This window comes from Amblyomma mixtum, chromosome 8 (assembly GCF_055824585.1).
Source record: "Amblyomma mixtum isolate Tamu chromosome 8, ASM5582458v1, whole genome shotgun sequence".
In the NCBI taxonomy this organism is placed as follows: domain Eukaryota; kingdom Metazoa; phylum Arthropoda; class Arachnida; order Ixodida; family Ixodidae; genus Amblyomma; species Amblyomma mixtum.
Window position 1 is genome coordinate 126,428,397 of NC_143019.1, and position 25,982 is coordinate 126,454,378.

General features: G+C 46.5%; 1 protein-coding gene across 1 annotated transcript; it reads left to right on the plus strand.

The window, feature by feature from the left end:
- The first annotated feature begins 215 nt into the window (after positions 1-215).
- On the plus strand, positions 216-12,120 carry LOC149334250 (uncharacterized). Its single transcript, XM_089556224.1, has 5 exons — positions 216-240; positions 3,043-3,199; positions 5,026-5,171; positions 7,020-7,152; positions 11,201-12,120. Exons 1-5 carry the CDS (start codon positions 216-218, stop codon positions 11,442-11,444), a joined length of 705 nt encoding a protein of 234 aa, XP_089412350.1. The 3' UTR covers positions 11,445-12,120.
- Positions 12,121-25,982: the final 13,862 nt, after the last annotated feature.

Genomic DNA, 25,982 nt, shown 5'->3' on the forward strand with positions numbered 1-25,982 from the left:
TGAAAGTCGTCCGACCGTGAATGGCGGTCGCCTTCCGTGCGCACGTGCCCACGAGCGGCGGTATAAGAATGGCCACAACAGCAGAGGCTGCTCTCAAAAGACTGGCGAGTTGAGAACGCATCCACGACGCTTGCTCGCCCCGCGGCTTTAGACACTGCTCAGGTCAACAGACTTTTGTAGAATAGGAGCTCATTTCGGGCCGAGGAATGAAGAGTATGCAGAACGTCGTTTACGTCTTCGGTGAGTGCGAAGTTTGGTGATCCTTAGGACATCATAAGCGAAAGGAGGAAGTCAGTGCGAGCGGGATGAATGGATGGATAGACTATTTCCTGCAGCCAATAACCCCAGCCACCTTGTTAAGCAGCGGCCGCCTTGCGACTGATAGTATTAATCCCTTCTGTTGCCATCCTCGTTGTCGGCATTGGCGTTAAACCGGTTGATGTTTAGCAAGCGAAGTCTCGTACGTAGGCACGTAGGTTCGGTGTTGGTGCTAACGTTTTTTCGCATGTTTGTTGTAGTATAGACGTGTGTTAATTGTTTTCGCACTGTGAGTTTACTTTTAATGCTGCAGAATTTAGGTTGCCATCTCACAAAAATATTCCGGCCCGTCGATCAATATTCCCTGACTAATCTACAGAAGTCACGTGACCTTGGGCGTCATCTCAACCTGTCCGCCATGGCGTTGCGCATGATCCTGAAGATCGGGAAGAGCAACCTGGCTTTCGCAAGCCTCACCGCCCTTACAAAGATGGTCTATAGGCAGTCTATAGACTTCTTATTGACTCTGTTGACTTCCTATAGATATTGCTTTTTGTCTATTCATAGTCTATAGACTGTGTATTGACAAAAGTCTACTAAAAGTGTATGGCCATAAATCTATAGATTGTCTATAGACTGTCTATGGCGTTTGTATTGTCTATAGACTGTTCTCTAGGATTTGTCTGTAGACAGTCTATAGAGTTTTTAGACAGCAGTCCATAGGCACTCTACAGACTGTCTAAAACTTTTTTTGTAAGGGCGGTGGCTTTGTCTGTTTGAAACAGCGACTTGACGCTGCAGTGGCGCATCGATTACCACTGCACCAAAGAGCTAGTAGCGGCATGAGGACAGCCCGCGATCTATGAACGCGATTGAAGAGGTCGTGACGTCATGAGCATCACGTGAGCAGTGGTACAACAACCACACGGCAGCGCGGAATTCTAAAACCTGAAGACCCCAAAAATTTAGAAGTTGTTCCACCCCTCAAAATTACAAAGTACCCCAAAAATTTTGCGAGTAGGCCCACCCTCAGAAAAAGGATTAAGGTGAATTAGTGTGTATGATAATCCAATGGAAAGTACTCGAACATTCTAGAAGGTGGTGGCTCATGATCAGCATTTAAAGGTTATGGAGTTTTGGCCGGAAAACGCCGGAGGTTTGACGGGAAAAATGCAAAAAGAACTTTAGACACTCCTTGTAAACATCATAGCAGGCGATTTAAATGCTATCACATTTTCTTCTTTAAGAATGTGGTTAACAAGGCCCCCTGGTTTTTGTCGTTTTGGATATTCCCTTAAGCGTGCCTGTTTTCCAAGTGCTGTGCCACGCTGGCGTGATACTTCAGAGGCATTCTTGGAAGCCTTCCACGTAACGTTACACGGGATTGACGATGGGGCTTGTACTGAGCATGCAACTTGCCTACGAGACGCGTTGCCTGTTGGGGCGGAAATCTCCGTCGCTCATTCCTGACCTCTTTGTGATGGTGGAGGGCCTCGCGCCATGACTCTATGGTGTCTTAAGTTCTCATTGGTGAACTCGACTCCGGCAAACAGGTTCTGCTCGGACGCTAGCTAGAAAACTACTTTAGTTTGTTTCTTTAAAATAGTAGGTTGTGCCTTGATATCCGTTCGAGCTCCATGGTCAAGTTAGAACAATTTAGCACATGCTGTGCTATGAGTTCTCGCACGCGTCCGGGTAAGCCGTGTGTGGAATCTGGAAACAAAAACAAAATGCTCGCACTTGGTATCCCCGAAGAACCAGACCGTTTCTGAGCCACCCTGAGGCAAGCTCGAGGCTGAAATGTCTTCAAACGCGGTTCCCGTTCAAGTGCTTCTTTCACGGTACCTCAGGAGCAATCCGATTCTCGTTTGCACACGAAACCGCACAAAATAGACATGCGCGATTGTCGACCTCTACGACCGCCATTGTCGCACGGATCATGGCGCCTATTTTCGGTTGCCATGATCGAAGCGGTTAAATATTCACGAACGCTGGTTGAAATTTTTTTTTGTAATGCGTACGTAAACAACATGCATACCTGCTGCATGCGTAGGCTACCTGCAGGGAAACAATTTACAATAAGACGTGCTATCGCAAGCTGTATAAGCATAAAAAACGTGAATTTTCTTGTTCCTATTTTCGGCGAACTCAGGCGAACATCTTTGGGAAACCTCGGCGAACGTGAAGCCGAACCTCTCTGAAAAGTTTCGATGTTTTACTTCTGAATGATATCGAGCGGAAGAAGAAGCTAGATCGTACGATACCCCTAGTGGAATTGGAACCAAAGCCGGCGTAACAGAGCAGCTTCGTTTCCCAGTGCCTTACACGACCCATACCTCGGCGCAGCACCTCGGGGCACGTGTTCTAGTCGTCAGCCTTTCGGGCTACGCTTTCTAAATCGTCGACTCGGTCATGTTTCATTAATTGGTTCTCTACTTCCGAATGCTCGGCGCCAGCGGTGCCGCCTCTGTGACCGTGTAATGCAGCCGGATAAGCCAAGAGACAGAAATTAAGGCTCACCCGTGTCGCTAACGGTCGCTTTTTATTGTGATTAACACAAGCGTTACAAACACAGACACAAAGTGGGACCACAGGTTGACACGTCGATGCTCTGTGTTGGTAGGGTGTGTGTATACATAAGCTTCTTAATAAACCCTTCAGTTGCGAGTAAGCTGGTCAAGGTCAAGCTTCGCAGAACCCGGTGAGCCGGTTTGGTCTTGCAAGACATGTGGAGTGGTGCTTTCGCGCTAAAAGAAGACGGTGTTTTACTTTCCAACCGAACAGGGGCGCTGTCGTGTATCCTGGCGGCGACAGCGGTGTGCGGGGCTGCCAAGATAGGCTGCGACCGCGACGCCCTGGAGAAGTGCAGCGCCAGCCTGTTCTTCTTCGCAAGCGGACCCAGCATACCTATGGGCGCCGAGAACCTGGCCGCCGCTTGCAAGTGGGTGGCCCTGTCCACGCGAAGGCGTTTCTAGGCTACGTCGGCGGGGGATCGTATCACAAGAACGTGTCCGCAAAACGTGTCCTCCGCAGCAGTTGTGACGTTCTCTGAAGAGGTAGCGTCAAACGAATGTTGCGACAGATAGAGGATGGTGTGAGGATGCTGCGCAAAAAAAATACTTCGTTAGGATGAGTAGTTAATTAATTAGAGCCAAAAATGTCGATGAAACATCGAAATAGCTTGGACGTCTATATAGTGAGTGGACGGAAAAAAACAGTCGTGGACGGCAAAATAGTGGAAAACAGGCAAAATTTCATATGAATTGAAATATATTTGATGAGTGTAAATCTAGCGCAAAAGTTTCATTTACATAGATTAATTAGCAAATAAATTATCAGCAAAAACCATTGGACGGTTGAATAGGCTGGACGGGGATATAGTTAGTGGACGGCAAAGCAACCATGTCGCCAAATTTGAAAAACCAAAATGGTTGATTCAGATAAAAGAAGGTATAGTGAGAGTAGATAAATCGATCTTTAATTAAAGCATAAGATGATTACGCTTTTTCGGGAGTTAAATTAATTAACAAACAAAAATAAAATGATAAAGAGAGGCAAAAAGAGGCGACGAGTGCTGTGGAGGAGTCAATGCATTCTCCCAAGGGGGGTCACCGCAGTGATCTCTAATTTTTCTTTGTTCCCTTACAGGTGTACCTTTTAGGCATATGGCAGTTTGCAGTACACAGAAATATATGTTACGATCGTCATCACTACAGTCAAAATTATTATAAATCCCCGCCAGATTAAAAAAAAATCCATTACTTATGGCTTTAGAACACGTGACAAGCGGGGTTATTTGAGCTAGTTTATATAATTTCAGTGAAGCGGCTGTTTACAATCGGCATAGGGAATGCGGACAAAAATAGGGAAAAACAGACATAGCGCTAGCAAATTTTCAGCCATTTATTTCCCAATTTGGCGCGTAAATTCACATTATATTCCTCTATGCATAACCACTTTCAGCCTAACTGCGTTCACTGAAGGACAAACGCTTCTCCAACTGACCTGAAATTGACCCTGTTCGACACCGGCTATGGCCGCCCCGTTCCGGCGAACTTTTTAATCTCCTCCACCTACCTCACACACTGCCGGCCCTGGCTACCTTTCTTTATTGCAATACGAATATTGCAATATGCATCATAGATTGCAAATTGCAAGGAAAAAAAAAAACATTTCCGTATCGAGGCATGTGAAATGAGCTTTAGGGAACACTGCAAGAAGGCAGTTTTGTTCTACGACTAGAGACTTTGCTAACGCAGCTGCTTTCGTGAAGTTTGATACTACAAACTGTTGGAAGGAGCTTGCGGGCTCTACGTTCTCGTCTTGTAGGTGGGCTCAGTTCGCAGAAAAGGCCGGTGCATTAAATCGCTGCCATTAGGTTCACTTCCATTAGCTTGAATGTGTTAGATTGCCTTAAGCTAAATTCAAGTGAATTAATTATGTTAAAATAAACTAATCCACTAAGTAATCGAGGGCTTACGACTGACGCCGTAGATTGCAACGGAGAATGCCGGGCTCTGTGGCTAAACCAAAGCCATAGCAGTTTTCGCTCTATGAACTGAAAAATACCTGTCCGGTCGTACCTGTGTCTATTTTGTCTCCGTTTTTTCGTGCTGCTACGTTTTCAAGATGGATCAATACCAACTGACCCAAACTTCGGTGCTTTTGAAAAATACCACAACTTGCAGAGATTCTAGCTTCAGCGAGCAAGTTTCTCCCCCCTTTCATCGTGTTCACAGGTCTGCAACTGATGTCAAACTTGCGCAGGTCTGAGGAGAACGACATCCAGTGTCTGCAGGACTACACGAAGAACTGCCTCAGCGGCATCACCAAGGGGATGGTGCAGCTCCTACTCGACGGCATCACCACCGTCACCCTCGAGAAATGCACTACTACGCACCCCCAGCACGCCAGTGAGTGACGTCACCATCTCGACTTTGGCTATGACGCGATGTGTGCTTGATGCACCAGTCTCACTCGCTGGCAGGACACTGCACTTCCGCGTCTGTGGCAGGACTAGAAGCGATGCAGCTGTTTTATGTCGGGACTGGAGATGAAATTTTCGATAAGTCAAGTGACTATAACGTCTTTAATAGCTGTACACATGGGCGCACTAACTTCCGATGGAAACGCATAAAGCACACTCACACTAAATTCCAGAATTATAAAGCGACCGACAAAGAACAGAATTCTTTCGGCACCAACACGAACAGCTAAGGCCGAAGCAAAGTGAAAAGTGAGAAAGCGCGATTTCATTTCTATTCTGCTCTTTTTTTTCTTTAAGATGAACGGTATTTAGTTAGCAGTGATTTCTGCTTTCCTTGGAGCACTATCATCGCTTCGTGTTTTTAAGTAATCCCTTACTTATTGTTGTCGGTCATGATACTTTGAAAGTCGAATTTAACTGCATTACGACGTGTTTTGTTTAAATGGGTCTCTCCGTGTAAATGCCCGAAGGGCTTGTTACAGGGCAATCTTTTTATTTTCTGCACGTTTCGCTGTCACCCTGTAGTGGCACTGTCTACCCAGATGCTTACATCCACGATTTATTTGTGTGCCGCAAGCCACCGTGGTGGCTTAGTGGTTATGGCGCCGGGCTGCTGACCGCGAAAGACGCAGGTTCGATCAAAGCCGCGGTGGTCGAATTTCGCCTCCGTCGAAATTCTACAAGCCCGTGTGCTGTGGGATGACAGTGCACGTTAAGGAACCCCATGTAGTCAAAACTTCCGGAGCACTACACTACGGCGTCCCTCATAGTCTGAGTCGCTTTGGGACGTTAAACCCCAAGAAATCATAAACTAAACCATTTTTGTGCCGCACTACGCAAGCGAGAATCCCATGCAAGTCACTTGCGATAATCCCCAAGAATGCGTAGGCGCTTCAGTGAATCATCATAAAGGGAAATGCCCTGGTTTCATCGCGCATCGCGGGGTCTCTCATGCGTAATATTGTGCGGCTGAGCTCAACACAGCGAATACTTTTCGACTAGTGGTAATGAGTATTAAAGGCACTGCTGATGATTAGTAGAAAAATGAAGCACGCTGTTAACAGTTCATAGAAACCAGCATGACGGGAGATAGCCAGCATCTACAAGTTATTGCGGGGGCAGGAGCTTTTAAACACGCTACGTTAGAAAATATTAAAAAATAACGAAAAGGGGCAAAATATTTTTCCTTTCCTCTTTTTCTTTATTCTTGTCCTAGACAGCGTATTTCAAAGCGAGCTGTCTTTCATCCACCACTTTTTGGGATGCGTGGGATTGCTTACGCGCTTTGAAGTTGGGCATTCTTCTGTACTTTGCGCAGGGCCATGCAAAGGACATAAGCCGTTAATAAGGATTACACGAAAGCTCAGTACTCAAGCCTAGGCATATGGTGTGCATTAAGTTGCGCAACGTACAAAAGACGTGGTTCATCACGGAAGTGCTGTAGCGTTAAATGATCCCCACTTTCTACGGCGCATTGCAGACAAAAAGTTTTGTTGCCCTCGCGATAACCTGAAAATTTTAAGCCTATTTGGCACGGGCTTTGTGGCGATTACGTGCTAACACTCCACCCGGTACAGCTTAGTTCCATGGCTTCGGCACTGCTTCAGTCCACGGCTGCCTATAGTTGTCGAGGCGCGTCCTTATTTTACAGAATGTACGAGCTGTCGCAAGCCGACTACACTTTCGTTCTGCTATGCTCTTAGAGGTAGCTGAATCGCACCCTCTGTCTTCTGTAATACAGCACCCGACTTTCCTTTCTTTCTTTCATTCGCAGACTACCTCAACTACGTGGTGTGCATGAACACCGTCGGTGACAAGATACACCAGTGCAACAAGAACATCACTGCCGTGCTCGAGACGAGTTCGGAAGTCTCTGAGAACAAGCACAAGATTGGCTACGCCTGCTGGTGAGCAACGTACAATCGCAGTGCTTCTTTGTACTCGTACACTAACGAAGAAGCTATAACATGACAGCGGACAAGGTAAGAAGCAACGAAAAAATGCTCGGAGGATTTTGACCATTAGCCAGAGCGAAGAATTAACAAAGAACCCTCGTGCACTTTAAAAACACTAATACGCCTACGTGGGAGTAAAAACGGAGCAAGCTGCCATCTAGTGCACTCCCTTTCATGAATGGGAGTGCGGTATACAGGACAACTTACTCCCTCTTGCTCGCATTGCCTGGACTCACCTGGCTGGCATCTAGTGCCCAATATGGCGTTTTCGTTTGATTAGCACTGCGCTTAAGCAGAATTACGACCGGCGTTGCATTCACTGTCATGTATCGGAGTCGTTTAGATTTTGTTTGGGACACATCACGTCCGCAATGAGTCAAAAACAACGGAGAATGGCGTCTAACATCCGAAAAACGCCCCTCATGCGGCTACTGCTTTCCGAGGAAATCACAGCCCTATCCCCCTTATGTAATGGTCCACTAGGGACCCTGAACGGTAAATAAATGACGATGGTGAACGCTAAGAGAATAAGAGCAGCATGCATTTGAGAACGGCAATAAGTTAATGACTTTATATCTGGATTAGGGAGAGGTAATCCGTACAACAGGTTGTCGGTGGCGCAGGCAAAGGACAGATCAGCAGCCGAAGGAAAAACACTATCCGGGATGGTGAAGATTCGTACGGGGCAATGAGAAGATTATAACACTCGCAGGTACACCGAGTGTTTCATCTAAGATCTCGTGCAATTGTTAAAAATAGGTTTTTTGACTTATAAGAGTGCTTTTTTCGGCATAACATTGTCACTGGTGCATAGCGCATCAGAATACAGCTAATACGTGCTTACTAGCTAGCTGGTTAACAAATACTGAGCAGTTAGCTTCTTAATTATTACTCTCAGCCTCCTTAATTATTAAGAGGCGTGTTGGCCACCATAAGTAATACCGGTATCAGTTTTTATAGTTACAGAACGCAGTTAACTTCGGCGCTGTGGCCCCACAAATTTTGACCATTTCGACGAGTTACGTGCACTGGAGTGGTTGTTTTGCCTGGAAGATTTTCGAAAGCGCATGTATTTTGGGGCGATGTGGGGAAAATTTGTCGAGCCACAGTGCCGAGGGTAACGGCGTTTTCCAAATTCTAAAAACTGATATGGGTATTTCTTATGGTGGGCTACACGTCAGTCAATAAGTAAGGAGATTAACTTTAATAGTTAAAAGGTTAGCCATTTAATGTTAGTCAACTAGCCTAATAGTTAGCACGCGTTAGCCGTATTCTGACGCGCTACACATCCGACAATGCTGTGCCAAAAAAATTACTGCTCTAACCCAAAAAGCCGATTTTTAAAAATCGCAGAGCATCTTAGGCGAAAAACGGGGCAGAATGCATGAGTCTGATGAGGGAATGTTAACGGAAAGCATGGAACTAGGTTGCTGTCGAGTAGAGGTAGTTGGTGTATTAGAGCTGAAGACAGCAGTCAGGGGTCAGCCGGATCGCTTTCTTTCATACACTAAGAGCTCATCATGGCGATCCAAGGGGCATATTAGTACCTTATTCTGTAATGTAATAAGGGAGTAATTACTCACTGACGTCCACCCGAACGCAGCCTTACGGCTACAAAGGAAGGCTATTCAGCTTTCTCAGAAACTTCGCAGTTAAAGTATTCGTCCTGGTCCGGGGTTCGAACCCGGTACCACCGCTACCCCGGAGCAATCGCTCTACCAATTGAGCTAACCGGGACGGCAGGCTTATGGTAGGGCGAGAGCGGATTAATAACTTGTAGTGGGAACAGTGCTGGCATTGTTTCAGAGCTAATATACTACCTTATTTCGTCATACATCCTAAGACGGTTTTTCTTGCACCCGATTTATTAGATGATGCACAGTAACCTGCAGTCTAGTTAGGCAGGTTTTAATGATTCCATTTAAAAATAGAGCAACCACGCGGACTGGATTCATGCCCCGACTTCGGCGTAGGCTGCAGCCGACGTAGACGTGACGCTCGCCTGACGTCGATGTCTGGCCACGTTAGATGTCGCCGCCAACTCCAGAGCGCCACAGCGGGTGTAGGTGGTTGTGCTGGTTGTTTCCATGACGACGGAAACACAGTCGATAAGCCCAAAGCGACCGGAAGCCTAGACTGGGTAATAAAAATGTGGGAAGTTTATCAACATACTTTGCGGCTAGAATTAGTATGAAGATAGCCGGAGTCAGCATTAGTTGTGGACGATAGCAGCTTAAATTATGGCGTCGTCGAAAGGAAGCAGGTGGTTCATGCTTCCGACAGCACCGCCGTGTTTTGCAAAGAGATGTTCCTACAGTCTCCGGTCGGCGTACCGTGCCGGAAATTTGCGCCAAGGCGGCCCGATGTTGATGCAAAAGTCATGCCGGAAATGTGCCCCGATGAAGAGGAGAAAATAAGAGAGGACATCCTTTATTCGCAGGTCATATGAGGCCAACTCAGTGCAGCGCCGCTCCGCCTGTGTTCCGTGGGGCCGCGTTTAAAATTTTTTCAAGGCTGCCTCGGCGTTTCTAATACGAGGCTATCGGTAAATGTCGATGGTCTTTCTATAGAGAATGACTGCAATCTTGCACACGGATGTTTAGGCTGCTTCTCGCGACGAATTGAAGGGAATCCTCAGAAACAAAAGAAAAACAAACCTGCACACAGGCAGTGATACAGGACGTAACGCTAGGAAATTTTCGGAGTGTAAGGGCGCATGTGAACGATGCCTCATATTAAGAGAGGGAGGGGCTGCTTAAAGAATAGCCGAAGGTTTAGGCGGCGTCTGAAAAGTGCGCACAGGTTACTCCGTGTTGGAACGGTGCTTTCGGCAGGAAAGGCGGTACGTGAAAGTTTCAGCCAAACAAAACTATTGGCAAGGGTGAAGTGGTGCTGGCAAAAGACTATAAAAAATCTTATTAACCCTAATCACATAAAGCCGAAACTCATAAACAAAATGCGTGATCTATACGCCAGCTTAAGCCCGCATCTCTCGTGCTGCTAAGGTTAGGATTAAAAATGTGGGAGTGGAGTACAGTACGTTTTCCGTTACTATATGGTGCTTGAAACTTTACGTATACGCGGAAGTAGTAGGATATTAGGTGGCTCCCTAGCAGAAATTCCGATACAAATATCGTAAGCATTGTGAGCCAATCTCATATTCATTTGATTATCTTAATCACCTCCAACCTTCGTCTTCGTCGAGAACACTATTTGTGCGGGTGGCAGTAAAGCCTGGTTCGGGCGTCCTCAATCTCACACGTAGTGGAGCTGCTGGTATTTCTATTGAAATATAGTACAACAGCTGTTTCCTCATGCCTCCTGGATCACGCACTTTGTACTTGATGAGAATAAATTTCAGTGCAGTTCAATATTTGTCTAATAAATTCTGTATTCGCTTTATAGGTACCTATCAGTCAAGTAGGGTTTGTGCCAGTTTAAAAAGGGGGAATAATGTAAAATTAAATAAGAAATACCGCTAATTTCTTTGACGTCAGCAGCTTCTGCGGACTTCTGTTAACAGAACGTCAGAGGGAAGCCAGATCAGTTTTACTCGGCTTATAGGGGATATGAAGTTGTAATATTTTTTTTTAGATAGCTTTGTTGATAAATAACTCACCAGAAGTGCATATGTCTGCGCTGTCCACAGGCAGGGTATAAAAGGCCATTGAAGGCTGCCTATTGTAGGGGATGTATGCTCTACATTTGCGTACGATGTCGCATGCAGTGTTAAACTCCATGCGTAAACTCCAAAAAGCAGTGGAGTTTACGCGTGCTTCCAATGTAGGCCTTTGTCAAGGCTACGTCCATGCAGATGCTCAGGGAATCTAATAGCCTGCCGGATAGTCTATTCGATGCATTTGCGATGCATTTGCCTATAAGCGAATAGGCTATTAATTTTGCTGTTAGAAATTTCGCTATGAAGGAGGTAATCTGTTTAGTTTAAGAGATAATTGTGGCCATGCACGGACTGATACAGTGCCTTGATTTTGCATTTCAGCACGTTCACCACTTACCGGCAGTGTGTGGTCGAATCCATTCGCGGCACCTGTTCAGAGGACCACATAAAGTACGCCGAAGGAATCGTGCAGCAGTACGCGGGCGATATCCTGGACGCTGTGTGCACCCGATACCGGCCCGATGGGGACGGCTGTCAGTCGCTGCCAGTCATCCACCCAGTGGAAAAGCCAAAGACCAAGTCTCTCCTCCCGCCTCTCAGCGAAATACTGAAGAGCTTCGGTTGAAGGTCGCATCTTTGCTGAAGGTCCAGTGGTGAGGTTTCGCAAAGGAGTCACGAGACGAGCCGAATCTCGTTCTCCGTACCGAGAATATGGTCCGGGAGTCACATAGCTGGCACCCTACTTCCGACTCTGCTTGCTTCGCAAAGAAACAGGGACCCCAATTCACCGTTTACTTTCCAGAACAGTTCGTGGCAGCACGCATTGTCCAACAGTGCCAGGGCAACATCATTTGCTTCATGTCTACGAAAAGGGTATAAGCACGGGCAAGTTCGCGTTGGTGAATGATGAAAAAACAACAACCAAGCTGTGACAAAGATAGAGACATGGGCAACATATTCGGCTTATATTCTTACCATGCCTCTTCGTTCGTGTTGTTTACCTAGTGTTTCCGTTATAGACCTTTTACATACCACATCCTTCCGCCATCAATTGACGCATATGAGTGGGAAGTGTTGGAGTTTCTCTTTCTGGTTGCCCCAGGTTTTAGGTTAGCACATCTTGAGGTGAGATAGTAAGTTGAGTTTCATCGAGTACTCGGCTGTCTCATGCCGCAGACTTCGAGTGACACGCACACTTCAGAGAGATGGTTGTAGTTGAGCTGATGGCTCGAAATCCACGCGCCTTGCTTAACTGCTGAAGGAAGCGGATTTTGCTCTGCACTCTAGGAGAATGTTGCGAGTTTTTCCGGACGAATTCTAGTCGATACTTTGCTGCTGCGCCGGTACTCCAGCTGCAAATAGATGCGTTATCTAAGCGCCCGTGAAAGAGTACCCAGCTTTATGATTTTGTCTTTGGAATATTGCTTTGTTATTGTGGCTTGGTCAGCGTGTGTACTCCGAGCTGCAAGGAAGCTGCAGATTCTATGTACTATCGAAGTCAAAATTGAATGATCTCGCCCTCTTCTACTTCTCAACCTTGCCGCACTGCATGCAGGGGCGCCACTTGACTATGCATTCCTGGTGTCGAGACAGTGGCAGTACGCCGGTTTCGACATCAGGAGTACATCGACAGGTGGCGTCCGCCTAGAGCGCAGCATGGTTCAGAAGTTCATCATCATCATCATCATCATCATCAGCCTGACTACACCCACTGCAGGGCAGAGGCCTCTCCCATGTCCCTCCAATTAATCTTGTCCTTTGCCAGTTGCGGCCACTATCCCCGCAAACTCCTTAATCTCATCCACCCACCTAACTTTCTGCCGCCCCCTGCTACGCTTGCATTCTCTTGGAATACACTGTTACACTTGGAATACACTTGGAATACACTTAAGGACCAGCGGTTATCTTGCCTTCGCATTACATTCCCTGCCCAAGCCCAGTTCTTCCTCTTGATTTGAACTAGGATGTCATTAACCCGCGTTTGTTCCCTCACCCACTCCACCCTCTTCCAAGATCTCTTAACGTTCCACCTATCATTTTTCTTTCCATAGCTCGCTGCGTTGTCCTTAACTTAAGCTGAACCCTCTTTGTTAGCCTCCACGTTTCTGCCCGATAGGTGAGTACCGGTAAGATGAACCGGTACGGGTTCAGAAGTTGGAGGGGGTTAGTCACTTTTGGCCGTGGTAGTACATGGTTCGTGCAGACAGTTAGGCAATTCCACGTATACATTAAGAAGAGCCCTTTCCTTTACCTTTCCAAAGGGCGAATGACATGTACAGAAATATTAAGGTATATGTTGCGAAATTTGGCTAAAAAATCTGGTCTAACAGTTATCCACCGTTTTTGACAAATCGTATTCAATAAGCTCCTTTTAAACGGGCGAAACAAAATAAGGACGTTTTACGGGTGAAGAGAGTTGTGCAGCTGGTACCGTACTTAAATGTCAAATTTCAAGCGTTTCTGTGATCATCTTCATCAATCATATGCTTGCTTCACAAAAATATCTATTTTAAGCTGTATATCTTTGTTTTTGTTGGAAATTGTGCCTTGTAAACATGCAAATGATCTGAGCTATTCATATTTCATGTGTTGCTTTCAATTTTATGCGAGAGAAAGTGCTCATCTAAAATATTCATGTGGCTTCACCGCCGTGCGAGAGAAAGTGCTCATCTAAAATATTCATGTGGCTTCACCGCCGTGCACATTGATGCAGCTGGTATATTGGCGAAACCTCGAATCGCAAGCACTAATTCGTGTACATGAGTGAGACGACGTCATACGCTATCGCTTGTTCACTGTGCCACACGTAGTGGTCATTTGTTCAAGCTTTAGCAGCACTGGAGAGTGAATCCCGCGAAGCCAAGTACGATCAGATTAAACGACGAGTCAAGCACACCAGGACATTACATTGCAGCTGAAAAAAAAAACGAAACTGGAAGAACAATTTTCGGTTCGGTATGAGTGCTTTAAACGAACCAAAGTAGTTGTTCGGTTCATTTCTGACGACAGTGAAGGGAGAATGATGAGGTCATATTACGGAATTAAAGGGAAGGTTACTTCTACGTTTTTGGCAAATGTACATGGATGAAGCAACAAAGAATCACGAGAGGACATGTTTTGCGGTCTTATATTCCCCCCGCATGTATGACGGCTTGCACATTTCATTAATGTTTGTTCATCTCACCTCTGGCATCAAGAAAATAAAATGGTTATGTTTGAAACCTTGGAACCTGTCATTCTTTTCAGAACGATTTAAATGTTTACATAAATTTCCAAGAAAAGCGAACAGTAATGATATACGCAGTAGTATTTATTCTTTCTAATCAAGGAATTCTGAAAAGAATATCGCCATCTGGATTAATGCAAAGAAAAAGGGCGAAAACTTCAGTTGTATTTGTGACAACCAGCCCATCACCAAAATGATTGGTACATGTGAGCGGGAGTTAGACTTCAAGAAGACAGCTGATAGCTTTCAAAGGAAGCTGCTTATTGAGTGAACCTGGTGGCCCAAAGGAACTTAACTCGGCGGCGGCTATACGTTAAGTGTCCTAGGCGGTACTTAATGAAAGCCCTGGTCAGTCTCGGCTGTTGTTAGTTTAGAGGTGACGAAGAAATATCAAGCTGAGCTGCCTAAAAGAGAGCTTCGAACATCATACAAAAATGGTCCAAAGGTTTTAGTCATTCCTGTGAAATCTGTTCCCTCCTCGCCTGAAAAAGTGGTAACACCGCGTGCCACCCAGGATAAACATAGAAACCTGTGAACAAACGAAGACTATAATGGGGTTATATATATATGGGAAGGGAGATTGAGGGGTTCGTTAACATATTAGAGAAGCCATAGACACCAAGGAGCACACGGAAATTTTTATATTTTTTTTACTTTGTGCTGCTGATCAATGAAGAATATTACTAAATATGTTATCGCTCAAAGATAATTGATTAGAATCAATTATCTTTAAGCGATGACATATTCAGTAATATTCTTCATTGATCAATACCACGAAATATATAATTATATAAAAATATTCTCTGTGTTCCTAGGTTTCTCTAATACATATATATGTATATATATATATAAACATGTATACACTAATACTATTTTATATAATAGTAATACTAATACGTATACTGTAATGAATAATATTTTGGGGCTATATGTATACACCCTATATATATATATATATATATATATATATATATATATATATATATATATATAGCCGCAAAATAATATTCGTTTTCTCTCTTTATATATATATATAATTTATTTTCTAATCAATTATCTTTCAGGATAACATATTCAGTAATATATTAAATTGATCAAGACAACAAAATAAATAAATAAATTTAAAAAATCCCCCGTGTCTCTTGGCTTCTGTTGCTGTTGGCTTCTCTTATATATATTGTAACGGGGGGTTTAGTACGAGGTACTGGGGCGACGGGAATGGCAACGGCAGCAGTCCGGGATCAGGTCGGCGAAAAGCACACAAGCGTAGCGCTGGCCAAAGACTCTCGAGAGCACTGTCACTTCGTCTTCGTCTTTGCAAAACCATCAGACGCATCTTCTTTAGCCTTACAATCGCCCCGGGGACAAGAGGAGCCATCCTGGCGACTTAGGATGATGGCAAGACGGCGGGGTCGTAGTAGGGCTTGAGGCGCTGGACATGAACGGTCTCCCGGCCTCGGCGGCGGAGATCAGGAGACGGCGTGAGGGGTTCCACGACATAATTAACCGGAGAGGTGCGCTCCAGTACACGGTAGGGACCATGGTACTTTGCCAGAAATTTTGAAGAGAGACCGGGAGTGCCTGAAGGGATCCAGAGCCACACAAGTGCTCCAGAAGAATAGTTCGGTGAGGTTTGGTCTTGGTCGATGCGAGAGCGCTGGTGATACTGGGTGTCAGTCGTGAGTGAGCGGGCGATTTGGCGGCAGGCTTCGGCGTGTTGCGCGGCTTGGGAAACAGGCCGATATTCAGATTCATCAGGGTGGTAAGGGAGAATTGTGTCGATAGTAGCAGAGGGTTGGCGGCCGTAAAGTAGGAAGAAAGGAGAGAAGCCGGTGGTGGACTGCGTAGCGGTATTGTACGCATAAGTAACGTACGGAAGAACTAGGTCCCAATTCGTGTGATCAGAAGCGACGTACTTGGAGAGCATGTCTCCGAGGGTTCGATTAAATCGTTCAGTGAGGCCATTGGTCTGCGGATGATAGGCGGTGGTAGTTCGGTGAATCGTGTTGCACTCTTTGAGAAGCGCCTTCACCACCTCAGATAAGAACACGCGGCCTCGGTCACTGAGCAGTTCACGAGGTGCACCGTGACGAAGGATGAATCGGTGCAAAATGAAGGAGGCAACGTCCGTCGCTGTGGCAGCCGGAAGGGCAGCAGTTTCGGCATATCGTGTAAGGTGATCCACCGCTACAATAGCCCAACGGTTGCCGGCTGCAGTGTAGGGAAGCGGACCGTATAAATCAATGCCAACGCGGTCGAATGGGCGTGGAGGGCATGGTAACGGCTGCAGCTCAGCAGCAAAACGATGGGGAGGTGTCTTGCGACGTTGGCAGGGAATGCATGAGCGTACGTACTTCATGATGAAGGTGTACATTCCGCGCCAGTAGTAGCGCAGCCGTATGCGGGTATAGGTCTTGAAAACGCCCGCGTGACCACTGTGGGGGGCAGCATGGAAATATGCGCATATCTCCGAGCGTAAGTGGCGTGGAATAACGAGCAGCCACTTGCGACCTTCGGAGCTGTAGTTACGGCGATAAAGTAGGTTGTCACGAATCGCAAAATGGGCAGCTTGGCGGCGGAGCGCACGTGACGGGGAAGCAGCCGTCGGGTTGGCGAGAAAGTCGAGTAGGGAAGCGATCCACGGATCCATGCGTTGCGCTGAAGGCATGTCGCTGAGACGAAGCAAGGGCAGAGAAGCGCCGGAGGTGGAAAAGGTGGAAAGGCTGGCGATCTCGGCTGGAAGGGGGCAGCGTGACAGTGCATCGGCGTCTTGATGCTTGCGGCCGGTGCGATACACGACGCGGATATCATATTCTTGCAAGCGAAGGGCCCATCTAGCGAGGCGGCCGGAGGGGTCTTTCAGGTTGCAAAGCCAACAGAGCGCATGGTGGTCGGTCACAACGTCAAAAGGGCGCCCATAGATGTACGGTCGAAACTTCGCGAGGGCCCATACAATCGCCAAACACTCCTTTTCAGTTACGGAGTAATTGCGTTCTGCTGGTGTGAGTGTGCGGCTAGCATAAGCAACGACGTATTCGTCAAAGCCAGGTTTTCGTTGGGCGAGGACAGCGCCGAGGCCAACACCGCTGGCGTCCGTGTGAACTTCGGTAGGAGCGGCCGAGTCGAAATGGCGCAGAATGGGCGGCGCCGTGAGGAGACGGCGCAAGGTGTTGTATGCGTCGTCGCACGCTGGAGACCACAGTGATAGATCCGCACTTCCAGACAGCAGTTGAGTCAAAGGCGCAGCAATGGACGCAAAGTTGCGAATAAATCGGCGGAAATACGAGCACAAACCCAGGAAGCTGCGCAGGTCTTTGATGGAGGTGGGTTTGGGAAAGTCAACCACAGCACGAAGTTTCGTTGGGTCGGGACTGACACCCTGCTTAGAGACAACATGACCTAAGATGGTTAATTGACGGGCGGCAAAACGGCATTTTTTTAAGTTCAGCTGCAGGCCGGCGTCAGAGAGGCAGGTCAAGACGTGCTTCAAACGGGAGAGGTGGGTGTCAAAGTCCGGGGAAAAGACCACAACGTCGTCGAGGTAGCAAAGGCATGTCTTCCACTTAAGTCCGCGCAAAATGGTGTCCATCATCCTCTCAAAAGTCGCGGGGGCGTTACAAAGCCCGAAGGGCATCACCGTAAATTCATACAAGCCATCCGGTGTCACAAAGGCGGTTTTGGGGCGATCGGCTTCTTTCATAGGAACTTGCCAGTACCCGGAACGCAAATCGAGGGAGGAAAAGAGTTCGGCCCCTTGCAAACAGTCCAGAGCGTCGTCTATGCGCGGGAGGGGATAGACATCTTTGCGCGTAATCTTATTAAGGCGGCGGTAATCTACACAGAAGCGGATGGAGCCATCCTTCTTTTTGACGAGTACCACAGGCGACGCCCATGGGCTGCTTGAGGGCTGAATGACGCCGCTCTGGAGCATCTTGTCGACTTGGTCTTCAATAACTTGGCGCTCGGCGACAGACACACGATAGGGACGTTGTCGCAGCGGTGCGTGGTCACCTGTGTCGATGGCATGGGTGACAGTGGAAGTTTGGCCCAAGGAACTTTGATGTGAGTCAAATGAGGAGCGAAACTGATCAAGTAAAGTGAGAAGCTGTGCCCTTTGCGGCGCTGGAAGGTTGTCGTCGATGGAGCGAAGGAATGCTTCGGTTGAGGAGGGATCGGGCGCAGCAGTAGGTGGGCTGAGTGCGGCTATGGAGAGGTGCGGCGCGTCGTCCGCCTCTTCGCGGATGAGCAGAGACGCGAATGGCTGTACAGTGCCGAGACATTCACCTAGGCGCAAGGCGTTGGGGAACGAGAATGGGTTAGACACGAACAGTACGGAGAGGCCAGCGGATATAGTCAGTACGGCGTATGGCAGAGGCAGGCACTTGCGGTGCAGAAAGATAGAGGACGGAGTGAAGAGGACAGTGTCGTCGCGAAGAGGGCCGCAAGAAAGGGGTACGAGGACAGAAGAGCAGGGAGGCAGGTCAATGTCTTCGGCAACGAGGGCCTTAACACAGGCACCAGAAGGGGGGGCAGTGTCCAAGACAGCTTCGGGCAGGTGAGAGAACTCGATTTCAGCTCGAGCACAATCGATGATAGCAGCATGGCGCGATAGGAAATCCCAGCCCAGGATAACAGCATGAGAACAGCAGGGCAATACGACGAATTCGACGGCATAGATGGTCCCCTGGATGACAACGCGAGCGGTACACGCTGCTGACGGCTGGATGTTCTGAGCGCTGGCAGTGCGCAGTGAGAGTCCAGCAATTGGCGTCCTTACTTTTCTTAAAGAACTACACAGCTTTGCGTCCATGACGGAAACCGCAGCACCAGTGTCGACAAGCGCCATGACAGAAACGCCGTCGACGGAAATTTCAATGAGGTTAGCGGCTGACGGATGAGGCCTTTCGAAGTTCGTTGTGGACGCAGTTCTCGCCTCAGGAACTGCGGCGCCTAGTTTTCCTCCTGGTTAGCGGTGGGGCGACGTCGCATAGGCGAGATAGACCGGCGTCGTGGAGAAGAGGGCCGGCGGCTGGAGAGGGTAGAACGGTCCGGCGAGAAAGTACGACTTTGCGGCGGCGCAGCTGGCACAGAGTACTGACTCGGTGGAGGCCAGTACCCAGGAGCTTGGGGAGGAATTTCCGCGTCCGGGCGACGACGGCGGCAATGCCGAGATACATGACCTGGGAGACCACAAAAGAAGCAAATCGGCCGATTGTCCGTTGTGCGCCAATAATCGCTGACCCTTGGAGTAGGTCGACGGTAAGCCACTGGCCCTCGCAAATGCGCCGGAGGCGCATTATAGATTTGCGGCGGCGGTCTTGCGACGACATCGGCATACGTCACTGGAGCCGCGACAGGAGGCGGTCTTGCGACGGCTTCGGCATATGTGAGCGGAGCCGCCACAGGTTGTGGTCTGGCGACAACGTCAGCGTATGTCAGCGGAACCGTGACAGGTGGTGACGGATGGGCCGGTGGAAGAGCCTCAGCAATTTGTTCTTGAATTGTATGTCGGAGGGCTGGAGCCAGATATGATGGTCGGTCGTGAGCGCTCGGCAGAAAGGAAAGTTGACGTGCCACTTCTTCCCGCACGAAGTCTTTAATCTGCTGTAGCAGCGATGGGTCAGGAGCAGGCGTGAGCCCGGCAAGCGACTCAACCTGCTGTGGCCGCTGGCGTGTCAGCATCCTCTGCTTGCGCAACTGCTCAAAGCTTTGACACAGCGTGACAACTTCAGCAACGGTACGCAAGTCGCGCGCTAGAAGCATCTGAAAAGCGTCGTCATCGATGCCTTTCAAGATGTGTTGGATCTTGTCGGCTTCCGACATACGAGCGTTGACCCGCTTGCACAAGTCGACGACATCCTCAATGTAGCTAGTGAAGCTTTCACTAGCCTGCTGAGATCGTTCGCGCAATCGCTGTTCGGCTCGGAGTTGCCTGACAGCCGGCCGACCAAATACTTCGGAAAATTTAGTCTTAAAGGTGGACCAGGTTTGAATATCTGCCTCATGGTTGCGATACCAGAGGTTAGCCACACCGGCGAGGTAAAAGATGACGTTGTTTAGCTTCGTCACATCGTCCCATTTGTTGTATACGCTCACCCGCTCGTACGATGTGAGCCAATCTTCAACATCGTTCTCGTCGGTGCCGCTGAAAATGGTCGGGTCCCGTTGACGAAGGGAGCCGGCACAGATGACAGCCTGGCCCACTTGTACGGCCTGGTGTTGGACGTCCTCAGGCATCTTGCGCGTCGGGAGAGCACGACTACGGAGCTCCAGGGCCGATGTTTTTACCCCGGTACCTCCACCAAATGTAACGGGGGGTTTAGTACGAGGTACTGGGGCGACGGGAATGGCAACGGCAGCAGTCCGGGATCAGGTCGGCGAAAAGCACACAAGCGTAGCGCTGGCCAAAGACTCTCGAGAGCACTGTCACTTCGTCTTCGTCTTTGCAAAACCATCAGACGCATCTTCTTTAGCCTTACAATATATATATATATATATATATATATATATATATATATATATATATATATATATATATATATATATATATAAAGGGGAAATTGAAGGTCGTATGCATCCAGTGAAACAAAAAAGCAGGTGGATCGAGCCATGGTAAAACATACCCTACGATTCTGGACAAAGGCATTTGTGAGCAGGAAACCATGTATGAACGCAAATTTTCATATACTGTAAGATTACACTATAAAAATCAATACAACCTGCCGATCACTCGACGGCAGTCGTGATTTTTTTTTCTAATAAAGTTTTTTCTAAAGTCCACAGCGTTCCCCATTGGTTTTCGATGGGAGTCTTAACTGTTCGATGTGATCGATGGAAACATTTTAAACAAAAGATTTTGTTATATATCAGAATAATGGACCATATTTCCGTAAAAGTATATTACGACTTTTCAATTTCCAAAATGTTTGTCAAAAATTGTTGGACATGAAACGAACAACTTTACTCCAACGTCCACGCATGCTGGTGTTAGTATGAGGAAAACTGCCTTGCTTACAATTTCTTTGCTTTGAGCCCGCAACACTGTCAGCCCAGCCACGGCCAATGCGGAGATGGGCATCGCCCACTGGTCTCCAGTTAACCCAGTCCTGTGCCAACTGCGGGCACCTTACCCCCTAAACTTCTTAATGTCATCTGCCCATCCAATTCCGCACCTTTCCGCGTTTGCCATTTCTTGGAATCTATGCCGTTACACTACAGAACCAACAGCTGTCTTCCTTTTCATTACATTCCCTGCCACACCCACATATTCATGACTCTGGGTCATTTACTTCTCTGTTAATGTCCCGAAGGCATGACCTGAAAGCATGAAAGGTGGAGCAAAGCCTATTTTTCTGCTGGTAGGAACACGTCGAAAGAGAGAAATAACCAGGATAAATGGAAACAATAAACAGAAATATATAGCAGTTGAAGAAATGACGCTTGGAATAAGCAGAGCTATGTAAAAGGTACATGTAATTATTTTTCTTGAGGGAACCGCAACAATACAAGTATAAGAGCACAAAATGTAAGACAGGAGCAAGTACAGTACAAAATATATGGCATCAGAAAAACGCAAATAACAGCGACCAGTTGGAAGGTTTGAAAAATATAAATACTTTGCTGAATGTTTCAGCCGTGGACGAGCCGAAACGTCAAGAAATGTAGTGTTTTTTCACATCTATTTTCTTTCATATGTGCATGTACCCCCACAAACCAATATATATATATATATATATATATATATATATATATATATATATATATATATATATATATATATATATATTACAAAAATGATTTTTTGGCAGCTGATTGATCAATATAAGATAGTCACCAGCAATTGAAAAACATAACAGGATTTAATTCACGACGTTTCGGATGGAGGACCAGACTTTTTCGACAGAAACGTCGTGAATTAAATTCTGTTATGTTTTTCAATTTCTGGTGAGTTTACCTTATATATATATATATATATATATGGAGATGTTCGAAAGAACATATATATATATATATATATATATATGTGTGTGTGTGTGTGTGTGTGTGTGTGTGTGTGTGTGTGTGTGACAGAAGCCAACAGCCACAGAAACCAAGGGGCATAGGGGATTTTTTTTATTAATATTTTTCATTTTGTGGTGTTGATCAATTTAGAATATTGCTGAATATGTTATCGCTTAAAGCTAATTGCTAGAAAAGCAGAAGAAAAAAAACCACATGCCGCCGGTGGGATCCGAACCCACGACCTCCGAATTACGCGTCCGGTGCTCTACCTCTGAGCTACGGCGACAGCTGTCAAACCTTCTGCTTTCGCGGGTATTAATGTTTACAAGTAACCTAAGCTTGAGAGTGTTCATCAGCGCCACCTACGTTCATAAGCCACGTTCATAAGCATAACCAAAAGGAGAAAACGAGGGGCAAAGTCCGCACAGGCCTTTGCTCGACGGAGCTAGTAAAGCGTTCGCTGCAAAAAAGAAAAAAAAAGACCAAGAAGGCAGTAGAAGATAGGACAGTTACAAGAAAGAGATAGGAAAGTGAAAGATGGAGGGGAGGACAGGAAAAGGCGACTGCCGATTTCCCCCGGTCAGGTCAGGCCGGACTTGCCGTCTACAGGAAGCTGGGACCAAAGTTGTGTGGTGCCTCCGTCGAGGGGTCTTGAAAGTTGAAACGCTCCGCATCGGATCAACCACCAGGATCCCCTTTTCCCTGGACACGGCCGCCACGCACGGCTAAGCGCGGGTGCTCGGTTCGGTGGTGACGCACTGCTCACCATCATCCCTCTGCTGCGGGTATGCCTTTGCGGATGCTCTAGAGCCCGTGGTGTCTCAAGTTAGCAACATCTGCATGTACCAGATGACCCTGTGGGACTTTTACGGAGTAATTTGGAATTAACTATCTTGAAGAACATAACATTATCTTTAAATATCAACATGGGTTCCTTAAAGGCTACTCATGCGAAACGCAACTTGCCGGATTCATTCAAGACATACATTCATCGATTGATGCTGGCATTCAAGTAGATTCCATATTTCTTGATTTTTCTAAAGCTTTCGACAGAGTACCTCACAACCGGTTATTAATGAAACTAGCACTGCTTAATATTCACCCTCTTGTCATTGCTTGGGTTAAAGATTTTCTCTTTTCCAGGTCTCAATTCACAACTGTCAATAACCCAATTCGTTTTTCAGCCAAGTACACTCTGGCGTCCCACAAGGAAGTGTGCTTGGCCCCTTACTTTTCCTAATATTTATCAACGATTTACCGGATTCCATTTCTTCCCATATCAGACTTTTTGTTGATGATTGTGTAATTTATCGCAAAATTTATTCTAACACCGATTGCCAGTCCCTTCAATCTGACCTGGATTCAGTAACAGCATGGTGCTCAACCTGGCTTATGCAACTTAATCATTCAACAACTAAATTGATGTCTTTTACTAACCGAATGTCTCGAATTCAAACAGCATACTCCTTAAATAATAGCTCACTCGAGCTAGTCACCACGTATAAGTACTTAGGACTTCACCTTCATTCAGACTTAGCATGGAACCACCATATTGACCTTATGCTTGCATCTGCTAATCGGTCATTAGGTTTCTTAAAACATAACCTAAAGCATGCTCCTCCTCACCTCGGTGCTCATGCCTATACCACTCTAATTCGACCTAAAATTGAATATGCCTTGGCTATTTGGGACCCTTACCAATCTTACCTAATAAATAACATTGAATCATTGCAGAACCGCGCCGTTCGTTTTATTTACTCCGATTATTCACGTAACACCAGCATCACAGCCTTAAAGAAACGCGCAGGTCTCCAGGATTTATGTCTCCGCCGTAAAATTGCACGACTATCACTTTTTCATAAACTTTATCATCATCCATCACTTCTTAACGACTTTTTTTCTTTGCCTCCTTCGATTTTTGACCGCCGCGATCATCCCTTTAAAGTTAGACGTTTCACGTGCAGAACATTTACCTATGCGCATTCATTCTTACCACGCACAATATCTGACTGGAACACTCTGCCTTCCCATATCGCAACCACCACTGATCCGGATAAATATTTTAAACTTATACCTTCAATAACTACTGCTTAACTCTTCGCATACATTGTTATTTTATTTCTTCATGGCTTCCTTTTTTGAAGGGTTTGTTACTAAAAAGATTCATTGTACTAGTTTTCTGTTTGTATAATTTTAATACTGCAGTAATCTTCGTTCTTTGCGGCGCTGCCATTCTTTTGATTCTTTAGCTTACTTATGTCATGCAAAGTGTCTTATTTGTGTTTTTGATTGATTCTTTTGCTTACCTATGTCATCCAAAGTGTCTTATCTGTGTTTTTATTGTTTGTTTTATATTTGTGGTTTTGTTTTATTCTGTTCAATTGCCTGTGCCCCCCCCCCCCCCCCCCCTAAGTAATACCCTCTCGAGGGCCTTTAGGGGTATTCTGTATAAATAAATAAATAAATAAATAAATAAATAAATAGACTGAATATACAAGTTTGCCGCCGCGGTGGCTCAGTGGTTGGGATTTCGATGGCGGCGAAGTGGCAGAAGCTCGCGTACTGTGCGCCATCAGTGCACGTTAAGGAACCTCAGGTGTTCGAAATTTCCGCAGCCCTTCACTACATCGCATCTCATAGCCTGAGTCTCTTTGGGACGTTAAACCCCGCAAAACCGTAAACCAAACTAAATATGCATGTTTGCTGCCATCCGACCTCAAGAGACTCGCATCTGCGCGTAATAAATCATTCCTCTCCTTGAACATTAAAATTCCAGATCGAATTCATTAATAGGCAAACGCATTCGGACAGTACCGGAGTGCCTTACTTTCCATTGGCTGCGGATTATCTTGCATATATCTTGGTCTTTATCCAACGCCATCGCTATCACCGGAAACGCGCGTTAAAAATATTTGTGCAGAAGCGTCATGCACGCTCTGCCGTTTACGACGTCCAAAGCTAAAATAGGCGTCATCCACCTGGCACCCATCACAATCATATCTCGCCGCCGACCTTGAGGCGGTACACAATGCCGCCAGCGGATTGATAACTCAATGTTATTAGAAAAAAGGCAGCATAACGACACAAAACACTGTTTCCCCTCCAAAGCTCATATTACGCCACATCGTTTCCCGCCTCTGTCTTCTTCATAATTTCTATTGCCACCCACACGTGAGACACGCGAAACTACGACATCCACACGGAATAACTGGCTGACTGAAACCATGATCATAGCACAATGGACGCGTCAACAGCAGTGAGTCAACACTAAACTTTTCATTTTCCCTTGATGACGTAGCCAATAGAACCCCCTGTAAAATACTATTGTATCATGCACTGGCCGTAAATATTAGCGTGAGAAGCTAAACGACCATTTTTCATGAAGACAACTCTTTCGGCCTGTATATATTTCGTAATTTTTTGGACTGGTAATTATTATTTGAGTTTTTCTGATGCCATGTATGTTGCACTGTGCTTGTTGCTGCAGCATTTTGTGTTTTCATATTTGTGCTGTTGCGGTTCCTGCGAGAAAAAACTACACGTGCCTTTTACAAAGCTCTGTTTATCTCACGCGTTATTTGCTCAACTACTGAATATTGTTGGTTTTTTTTCCACTTACCTAATTGTTATTTCACTGTTTCCAGGTGTTCCTACCCGGAGAGAAATCTTGTGTTTGCTCCACCTGTAAGTGATGCCTTCGGGAGATTAACAGAACATTAAGTGGAACGAAATCATGAAGTGGGCATGGCAGGGAATGTAATGGAAAAGGAAGACAGTTGATGCTTCCCTAGGGCAACGGAAGAGATTTCAAAGAAAGGCAAACGCGGAAAGTTCGTCAGGGAGTGGTTTTGTTTTGTGGGGTTTAACGTCCAAAAGCGACTAGGGCTATGAGAGACGCCGTAGTGGAGTGGGGTGGCCGGATTACGATAAGAAGTT

What these genes read in the sequence shown, in the direction of transcription:
- LOC149334250 (XM_089556224.1), top strand. Translation starts at nt 216, where the DNA reads ATGCAGAACGTCGTTTACGTCTTCG. An exon ending in GAACGTCGTTTACGTCTTCG is followed by an intron (nt 241 to 3,042) that starts GTGAGTGCGAAG and finishes CCAACCGAACAG; the next exon opens with GGGCGCTGTCGTGTATCCTG. An exon ending in AACCTGGCCGCCGCTTGCAA is followed by an intron (nt 3,200 to 5,025) that starts GTGGGTGGCCCT and finishes AAACTTGCGCAG; the next exon opens with GTCTGAGGAGAACGACATCC.